We start from the raw sequence: 10,003 nt of genomic DNA, 5'->3' as shown, positions 1-10,003 counted from the left end.
TCATACTGGGAGTCTTTAGGGGCTCCTGTTGGATAGGGTTGGTATAACTGATTCCATTTGTTGTGTTGGTTATTGGGCATTTTTTAAATTTAAGATTACAATTAATTGGAAAAGTAAGTATAAGTACAGTTAGGTAATTTATTAGAAACAGGTTGGGCTGGTTGAAATTGATTGGGTTAAAAAAATCAGTAGATTGGGTTGGAAAATCAATTTGGAGTAGATTGGCGGTAATCAGTCAGGTAGGGAAATCATTGGATTGATTGGGGTTAGGGGGTCAGTTTGGGTTGTGTTGTGGGAGGCTTGCAATAGGAATTGATTAGGGTGGTTGGTTTGGGATCAATTGGGATGGTAATTATTTGAAGTGGGTGATTGATAGGTGATTTTCTCCTCCCCTTTTTCACCTCCTCCCCCTTTACAGTTCTCTTTCCTCTTTTCCCACGCTTGCCAATGTTTCTCGGTGTGCTTGTTAAAGTGCTTCCCCCTCCCCCTTTCCTACCCCTCCTCCCTCTGTTCCCGCATGTTAGCATTCTTCAGTGCTTTCGTTCTCCTTCCCTCTCTCCAGCGGGTCGAAAGGCAGTGGTGGGTCGAAGGCGGTTGTAGCGAGATGGGGGGGGGGTCCGGGGAGTGGCAGGACCACAATGGGACAAGCTCTCCTCGCAACAGTGGTTCGGAGCGTGCTCTTCATGGCCTGCCTGGTGTCGGGGTGGTTGGTAAGTTACCTTCCTTTCGATGTTTCGTTGGTTGGGTTCTTCTATTATTTTCTTCTTGTTGTTAAGTTCTCTGGGGGTTTGTTTCTTTTCTTTGTGTTAGTTTGCTATTGTTGCTGTTTAGATATCTCCTTTTTTGGGCATCTGAGTTTAGGTTGGTTTGGTGTTTGATTTAGTGTTTTTGATTTTTTGGGGAAGCTTTCCTGGGCTGGGCCAATCTAACTTGGGAAGCAAACCGTCTGTTTGATTGACTGTTCTGGCTGCCATCTTGCTTCATGATGATGGGAATAAACAAGAATTACAGCTCAATATTCACATAGAGCAGTTCCCATCACCTCCTCTGGAGAAAGGGGATGCTGCGGCTTTGCACCTCAACAATTCTAGGGTGCCAGCCTCCATTTGGGACCAGGAGACCTGCTGAAATCATATCACAGCAAAGAGAGATCACTTCAGTTTCCCTGGAAAAGTGGGGGGTGAGGAACCTCACAGCACACTGGGAGTCTCAAGGGATGCTAGCCTCCAGGTGGCACCTGGAGACCTACTGAAATCATACCACACAACAGAATGAAATCACTTCCCCAGAGAGGTGGGGATGTCTGTTTACTGTCTGCTGGCTGGCTTAGTATGGCTGCTGTTGCGCTGGACCTTGGGGGATGTATCTTCATGGCGGCTGGCACCTAAGCATTGCTGGGGTAGCCAGCCACAGACCTTGCTTGCAGCTCTAGCATGCATCCCTTATCTCCAGGAGAGGTGATGAGAACTGCTCTCTGTGTGAAGATGAGCTGCAGTTTCTGTTTATTCCCATCATCTCCTGCCTGGAGGGTGGCACCTGCATGCTAGACCTGAGAATGAGAGAGTCCCCTCCCTGCTTTGGCAATTTTCAGGTTTCCGCAGTCTCCATGGCCTGGGTGGGTGGGGGTTTGAATTAGAGGCTCCAAACTTTCAGGGTAGCTTTAGGAGCCTCTTCTCTGACTCCCTCACCCAAGTTTCAATAAGATATAACCAGGGGCTCCCCATCTAGGGGCTCCCCAATTCTAGGGGCTCCCCATCCTACATCCAATGATGAGAAAAGATAAGACTCTCTGTTCTGATTATAAAATCTCACCATTGGACGTAATGGCTCAGTACTTTCTGTTCTGTTTATTGGGTCACCCAGAGTCTGCAGATTACAAGACAGAAGACCTGGGAGGCATATATTTTTGATGCATGAGCAAGAGGACGTTACAACTATTCTAATTAAGAGACTCTGTCTGAATGAAAGAGTTTTAAAATATAGGCTATGCTGCTTAAGGATACAGTTTAAACAAATTTTACAGCTCAGTAACGGTTATTCAAGAACACCCCAAAATTAGCTGAAACAGCTTTTTTATATATCTTGGTAGTCCTTTTCTTTTACTTTCCCTATAGACCTTCCCCCATTTCATTTTTCCTCCCAACTCCTGTGAAACTGATAGAAGCAAAAAAGGGATAGGAGGGATATAGAATTACTAAAGGTAACATATATTAGGCTTGTTTTCTTATAATACATTAACCCCTCCTTCAGACACATTTCTAGAGCACAGCTATTATCAGTCTTTAAAGTGCTCTCCACACTGTAATTTTCAGCTCTCATGGAGAAAACTTATGCTTAACCTCCTACTCTGCCCATCTGCATGATGCTTAACCCCCTAATCTGCCCATCTGCCACAAAAGAACTATTACACATCCACCAGGAGGAAATACTTGTTCCTTCAAAAGTAATTAGTTACCTCAGACAGTGTGCTGTCAGGGCCAGACTCTGGGGCAGGAGGTCATGGATTCCAGTTCATGGCCTTAGCTGTGGGCCCCAAAGCAGATGCAGTCTGGCATTTAACTGACAATCAACTGAATTATAATTCAGCTTTATAAGTCAATAAAGCAGCTTAGCAGAAACCCACTCACAACAGTTGATGCAATAAAGTTCATTGCATATTTTAAAAGCTCTTTAAATGTTATTTTTATTCAGGATTTGTGTTAGCAGGTAAAATAAGGTGCAAGCTATGAAGTACACTATTTAGTTCCGTAAAAATTAGTTTATAAAAAAATATATAAAAACACTCAATACATAAAAACACTAAATTTAGTGAAACTATGCAGTCAGTAATGCACAAAATATTTTTACAAACCTACAAAAAAAATGAACAATTTCTACAACAGTTTTAGTCTGATTTAGGCTCTGGCAGACCTTATTCAGAAAAAAGTAACATGCAACATCAGAGCAATTCAGAAGACACCTAAAATCCTATTATAGTATGCATGTTGTCAAATGGCTATGGATTTATTTTGGTTGAGGCTATGCTAGAACACATCCCCTACATCTAATAATAAACTGGCTGGCCTCCATGTAGATCATCAAAACTGCACAACTTGGCCCTCCACAGAAAAGTTAGGAATCACTACTTAATTGGGGAACTGAGGAATACATAAAAATTTAAATTAACCAAAATGCTAATTTTGAAGGCAGTTGAAGCAAAGGGAGAAAGGTATGGAAAATCTGTTGGCTCAGGCTATAGTTTCTGCCAACAAACTGGAGAAAACAACTGCCACTTTAACAAAGATTTAATGTAGAAATAGGCAGCTGAAGCTTTTCATAGTATGGAGGTAAATAACATCACCTGGTAAATAACAGCCCATTAAAAGCTGTTATAAAGGGAATAGGGCATTTTTTTCTCCAGGACATTAATAGCTTATAAAATCCTAGGGGGGAGGGAGGGCTTTGGGGGGTTCCAAAATGTCTCCTCTCCCCTATGATACCTTACGGTCTCTCACCCTTTATTCCCCATTTATTCCCCATTTCAGAAAATGAAATCCACTTACTTATCTCATGGGAAAGCAATATAAAATATCCTGCTTTAAACAAGGCCCAGAGCTGATGAAGGGTTTAAACGTTATGATTCATTCCTGTGGCATCTTTGTTACTTATTTTGCAAAACCAATCTAGTACTCCAGTCAGACACATTTCTCTAAGCTCTGACACCATGACTACAAGCACCTGAAAAGTTGTACCTGCCATACTTCGCAGATATATTTTGAGCTACCAAAAGGCCTGGGAACCCTAATGCTGAAAAGGCTTACATATCCTCAATTGAAATGTACATAACTTCTATTTTAAAAAGATATGAGACAATCAAAACTTTGCATTTAAGTTCTTCTCCATGGTTAGGGGATCTAGACTGTCATGATGGGAGAAAAATAAATATCTCCAGATATTTACAGAACATTTAAACCATGCTTCCAGAAAAATACAATAGTATTAATATTTGTGCTATCTGCATGGCAAGTATGCAGAGGATTTTCACACATCCTTTCCAAAACCAGAGCAGCCCCTCTACTTACACAATACAAGGCATGCACCAACAGAGTCAGTTTACACATCAATTAAGACTGTAATGTAAACATAGTTACCTGGGAGTAAATTCCATTTACTCGTGAGCAAACAAGCACAGGATCAGAATATCAGTCAAATTCAATTGTTATAAAGAATTATCTACATTAAACAGGTACTGTGATTCCATCAGTACCCTTACCACTATTTCTAAAAACTGTGTCCCATAGTCAAAAAAAGAAGGAACAAAAGTTATCAGTACTTTCTTTGATCAGAATCAAGATACATATTTTTAAAAAACTGAAATGAGTGTCCTGTGTAAAAAGACCCCAATATAAAATACATGTCTGAAATGAAACTCGTCACAGTCTTCTACTTCAGTAAATTATGCAGCAGAGTAAAAGTCTAGCACCTCATCTCTTGGGCACTAGTGTTGATTCTAAAAGAGAGAGAGAGAGAGAGAGAGAAAACTAAGTAAAGGTCAGTTAAATGTATTGCAGTTACATCTATCAATAATAAGGGGATACCTAACATCTGTTCCAACTAAATTAGCAGCAACTGTTATTAAGGCAGAAGCCTAAAGAATACAACTGAGGTGAAAATCAGCAAGGCCTAGGCCAGTGGTTCTCAACCTGGGAGTTGGGACCCCTTTCACAGGGTCACTTTCATCAAGAACACTGGCATCATTTTATGGTTGGGGATCACCACAACATGAGGAACTATAATAAAGTGTTGTGGCATTAGGAAGGTTGAGAACCGCTGGCCTACGCAGAAAGAAGTCCTGCCACACCAAATTTTAAAGTGCTTTGAGATTAATAAACATGTGGATAAGGCAGGCATATATATTGCAAAAAAGTTTTGACAAGGTTCCACAATAAAAACTCCTAATTAGCCTCAATAGTAATGAGATAAGAGAACAGGTAATTTTATAAATAAAAATTTCATTAAATGTGGAAAAGAAGAGAGTAGGAATAAATCTACAGTTCTTGCAATTGGTAGGAATAAACAATTGAGACCTCTTAGTACTAGTGTCGGTGTTCTTTTTAAACTGTAAATGTATGCTAATGGAGCCTGAACAGGGAAAGATTTCGGTGTTGTAGGACATAGCTAAAAAAATGCTGGCAGTGCACAGCAGTGACGAAAATGTCAATTCCTTAATGAGGATTATTAGGAAAGAGATGGCAGATGTAATACATGTTATCTGTAATGTTTTTATTCCAGTTCCATGTAAACCACCTTGAGCCTCAGGGGAGGGCAGTATAAAAATATAAGAAATAAAATAATAAATAAAATAAATGGACATTGTACAGAGTGATGGTACTGTCTCATTTGAATATGTCATACAGTTTAGGTCAATGTATCTCAAAGAAAGATATTGCACAGCTGGGAAAGTGAAAGGCTTGTAAATGAAACAAACTAACATAGGCTACTACAGTTTTCCTGGTCAGAACACACTCAAAAGGCTGCGCAAGTTAGCACTTAGACACAGGATAATCATACATTTTTGTTTGTAACAAATGAATTGAGACAAGTGAGAAGGTTGTTTATCAATATTTTGATAAGACTTTTAAAGTTTTGGGGTTTTAATGGGACTTTTATGGGGTAGAATTATATAATCCAGCTTGAGTCCAAGGAGGAAGGCAGACTATAAATTGAATAAATAATTGAATTTGTTAACATAATTTCATTTTGACATTTGACAATTTTAAATTCAAGATATCATATTGTTATCTTCTCTAACATGGATTTAGAGTAATACCACACAAAGCTATCACATCATTGTTTCAAAGATGCATAAGTATTATGCATAATGAAACTCAAGCATACCTGTAATTAATAACACATTTAAGTGAGGGATATGGGGCAAAACTGAGTTACTGGAATGGAGGCTTGCAAAGTAGTAGCAACATACATGGAAGCCAGACTCCTGAGAAACTAGTCTCTGTTGAAGAAGGGTTGGTTCTTATATGCTACTTTTCCCTACCAGAAGGAGGCTCAAAGTGGCTTACAGTCACCTTCCCATTCCTCTCCCCACAACAGACACCCTGTGAGGTGGGTGAGACTGAGAGAACCCTGATATCACTGCTCGGTCAGAACAGTTTTATCAGTGCCGTGGCAAGCCCAAGGTCGCCCAGCTGGTTGCATGTGCGGGAGTGCAGAATCGAACCTGGCATGCCAGATTAGAAGTCCACACTCCTAACCACTACACCTAACTGGCTCTACTCCAGCACCTGGAGCTTCTTCTACATTCCTCTTCTTCCTTTTAGCAAGTGCAACATTCATGTTTTCAAGCTTCCCATTGCTGGTATGAAGATACAGTGTTTATTCTATAGTGGCAGAAAATTACATACTACAGTTGACTTAGAAAACAAGACATTTATACTGGTAATTAGGTATTACTGCCAAATGCAGAGTACAGTAAAAATGAGAAAGAGAGAGCTACAATCATATATTCAAAATATATTAACTGCTTTCTTTCCTCAACACTTGTTGAAACAATATAGAATTAGAAATCCCACTTTAGATCACCCATTTATGCACAAATCTATTTTACCATTTGCAAAAGTAGGCCTTGTCAGCATTTTGGTTTTTTTAGTTCTAAATTTTGAATATTCACCTTTTTCATTATTTCATCACGGGTTGTAAAATGTGGGGCATCTTCAACTTCAATCCCCTCAGCCATTTCTGTAACCTTATCCAAGAGATCTTTGTTGTATCTACAAAATAAAAATTAAGTTACAGAGCAATCCTAAACAGATCTATTCAGGTTTATTCAACAGGAAAGTGTTATAATCCATATATGCTTTTTAAAACAGAAAGCATAATCCTTGTAGTTTTAGGAGCTGAAAAAAAGACCATGGAGAGCCGTGCAAGAGCCGAATTATATATATGTTTACAAGGGTTAGACAAAAAATATATAATCTATTCAATATTCATGTAACTGTTTCACTTTTTAAACTTTCTTTATGTGGTAGTGAATTTTAGGGGCAGACCCAGATGTTCAGATATACTGTTTTAAAACTCTCAGTTTCTAAGCTTTAGGCAATTCTCATCACAACCCTTTTACCACAGTAATCACTGGAAGTATAATTTCTCTAATTTCCTAACATGTCTCGAAAATTTTTAAAAGTGTGAGATGTATGCATGTTTTCATTGTCCAGTTGTGAATAAATCAGGATCATATCTCCATTTTAATTTCTCAAAATTTTCACTTAATAGCTCCTCATTGAAAACCATAAACATCACTGCCACACATTTATATATACATAACTTGTAAGATCCAAAACGAACTTAGTTCAGCACTGCTGTTCACAGTAGTTTTCTGAAGTAAGCAGGTTAACCACCTCTGAATTACAGTAATTGGGCACATTAGCTGGATAATTATGGACGTGTGTTACCAAATGCCTAAAGAAAAACAAGTCTTATTGCTTTAATAGAAACTTAATGTAAGGTTACCAGTTCCAGGTTGGGGAACACTTGGAAGTTTTGGGGGGTAGAGCCTGAGGAGGGGAAGGGGAAGGCCACACTTTCCAAAGCCGTCTCTTTCTTCCAGTGAACTTATCTGTTACCTGGAGATCAGTCATAATTCCAGATCTCCAGGTACCACTTGGAGGTTGGCAACTAGCTGTTTACCATTGGGTATATATATATTTCATGCCATGAAAAAAATTCCTGTGCCCATTTCTACACATTACACCATTGTTTAAAGGCCATGGCATTTTCCTCCAAGACCGTAGGCAGTCTTATCATGAACTGCTGACAGTTGTCTATGTGAATCCTACAGCCCAACCCTATGCCTAAAAGTAAATTCCATGAGATCTGATGCGGTTTAATCCCAGGCAGGAGGCTACAAGACTGTACCCCATTAGAGGAGGTGCTTCCAATGAGGCTGCTATAAGCTGACGGTGGGACAGTTCCCTTGACTGCTACGTGGCAGGTGGAAAGACAGCAGATGAATCCGCTTCCGAGCACGGAGTCAGAACGCCGAGGAAAGCTTCGCCCACTGCATTTCTGCCTTGTCGTATAGCTTTTGGAGGAGGATACGGCAAGGCCCTGCCCCCCCCCCCCCCGAGGTTTCCTCGCTGCATGCCCGGGGACGGGGGTTAGAGACGCTTCCCCGCGCGCCGACTGCGCACAGACGCGGGGCCTGAAGGGGCGCAGGAAGGGCGGTACCTGCATCCCAAGAAGAGGTGATTGGCCCAGACCATAGAGAGCGAGAGCAGCTGGTCCACGCGCAGCGGAGAGAGCTCCGCCCTGGCCTCTGGCGGGATGTTGCGCAGGATGAAGGCGCGCCGGGCCTGCCAGTGCCTTTCGGTCTCGGAGTAGGAGCGGAACCGCTCCGGGAAATCGGCCACCGGCTCATCGCTCCCGCTCACCATCCCTTCGGCTTCTCCGTTCCACGCGCTAGTGGGAGGCAGGGAACCGGAAGTAGCGTTGCTAACGGTCAGGCGGTGGGAACGTAGGTGAACAGACTTTGCCGCTCTAGCCCTGCCTACTTTCTTGCTCCCCTGTTCAGCGCAATGCCGGCTCCGGAATCCCGTGGGAGTGTTTCGACTTAGTGATGAGCATGCGCACAAGGACAATGCTGGATCAGCTTCAGTTTTGTTGCTTGGGTGAAATTTAGGCGCCCTTAGTTCTGCTGCTGAGGTATTTCCGTAGTCCTTTACGGACTCTCCCTCCTTCGCACGACCATGTAGAAACCATTCGGCTTTTTTCATTTGCGCATCTCTCTCTCCACCCCCCCCCCCCCGGTTATCTCCCTTTTTTGGCTGATCTGCTTCTAGAGCTACCCTGACATTACGTCAGCGATGCTGTGTTCAGAAGGAGGATGAATTTGTTTCCTCAAACCCTGGATCTTTATGGTCCTATCAAGCACCAAATTTAATAATGCTTAAGCAGCTCTCCTTCTCTAAATAAATTTGGAACTCATCTCAACCCGTAAATCTCTGGAAACAGGAGGCAGAGCCCAGCAAAGATCCTCAGAGAGACTGGTGCCCCATCCAAACTTGTCTTTGTACAAAGCAATCCAAATTAAGGTAACTTCCTGGAATCATTAGATGAAAGATAAGTAGGTTAAGGATTGATGCACCCCCAAATAAGCTTTCCACCACCTTAAACATTTGAACCCCTTTTAACCTGCACCCCATTTCTTGGGTCACTAGGGTGGAGGCAAAGACAATCTACCTCTGACACAAGCTGTGCAATGCCAGGTTTATTAACAACAAAGCTTCTACTCTGCAAGTCTGCTCTGCAGAGCACAAAGTAGATCTGGCTTGCCTGATGGCAACCTGAGCCAGAGAGGGTTAAACAGTCACCCATCAGTCACGGAGTGCAGGGCAGGGAGGAGGGGTGGCAGTCCTAATCCGTGAGGATTTCTCAACCAGGATGGGGTACAGCTGTCAACGACTTACTCTGCCAGGAACCTGGGCATTATCCTTGATGCCTCCCTCTTTATAAAGTCACAGGAGGTCACAAGAGTAGCGTGGCTGGCTTTCTACCATCTACATCAAGCCAAAGTACTAGCACCTTACTTGGCTCCAGTTTACCTAACCACAATGATCCATGCGATGTCACCTCTAGACTAGACTTCTGCAACTCACTCTACACTGGCCTACCTTTAACCTTGATTCAAAAACTGCAACTGGTCCCGAATGCCACAGCCAGGGTCCTCACAGGAACACTATGGAGGTCCCACATCCATTCTGCGCTCCAACAACTGCACTGCTCCCAGTTGAATGCTGGATCAGACTTAAGCTCTTGGTAATCACCTTTAAGGCAATACACAGTCTTGGCCCAGTGTACCTGAGAGAATACCTCATTGCCTACACCCCCCAAAGAGCTCTGTGCTTAACCACTTCCAACTGGCTGGTGATCCCTGTCCCCAAAAAAGGATGTCAGTCTTCAACCAGGACCAGAGTTTTCTCTGTCCTGGCCCCCACCTGGTGGAATGAGC

At 42.2% G+C, this 10,003-nt stretch overlaps 1 protein-coding gene and 1 long non-coding RNA gene across 3 annotated transcripts in view; one reads left to right on the top strand and one right to left on the bottom strand.

The window, feature by feature from the left end:
* Positions 1-2,655: 2,655 nt before the first annotated feature.
* Positions 2,656-8,567, bottom strand: CDKN2AIPNL (CDKN2A interacting protein N-terminal like). Its single transcript, XM_077326827.1, has 3 exons — positions 8,224-8,567; positions 6,668-6,767; positions 2,656-4,489 (listed from the first exon to the last, which is right to left on the bottom strand). The coding sequence occupies exons 1-3, from the start codon at positions 8,427-8,429 to the stop codon at positions 4,478-4,480; spliced, it is 318 nt and encodes a 105-aa protein (XP_077182942.1). The 5' UTR covers positions 8,430-8,567; the 3' UTR covers positions 2,656-4,477.
* The window catches only part of LOC143832423 (uncharacterized), a 24,241-nt gene continuing 22,635 nt past the window's right edge, over positions 8,398-10,003 (top strand). Inside the window, exon 1 of one of the 2 annotated variants that reach the window (XR_013229260.1) lies at positions 8,398-8,509. This is a non-coding gene — a long non-coding RNA (uncharacterized LOC143832423). The other variant, XR_013229259.1, reaches the window with a different exon arrangement.

This window comes from Paroedura picta, chromosome 3, assembly GCF_049243985.1.
Source record: "Paroedura picta isolate Pp20150507F chromosome 3, Ppicta_v3.0, whole genome shotgun sequence".
Taxonomy (NCBI): domain Eukaryota; kingdom Metazoa; phylum Chordata; class Lepidosauria; order Squamata; family Gekkonidae; genus Paroedura; species Paroedura picta.
This window is presented reverse-complemented; position numbering and strand designations above follow the sequence as displayed.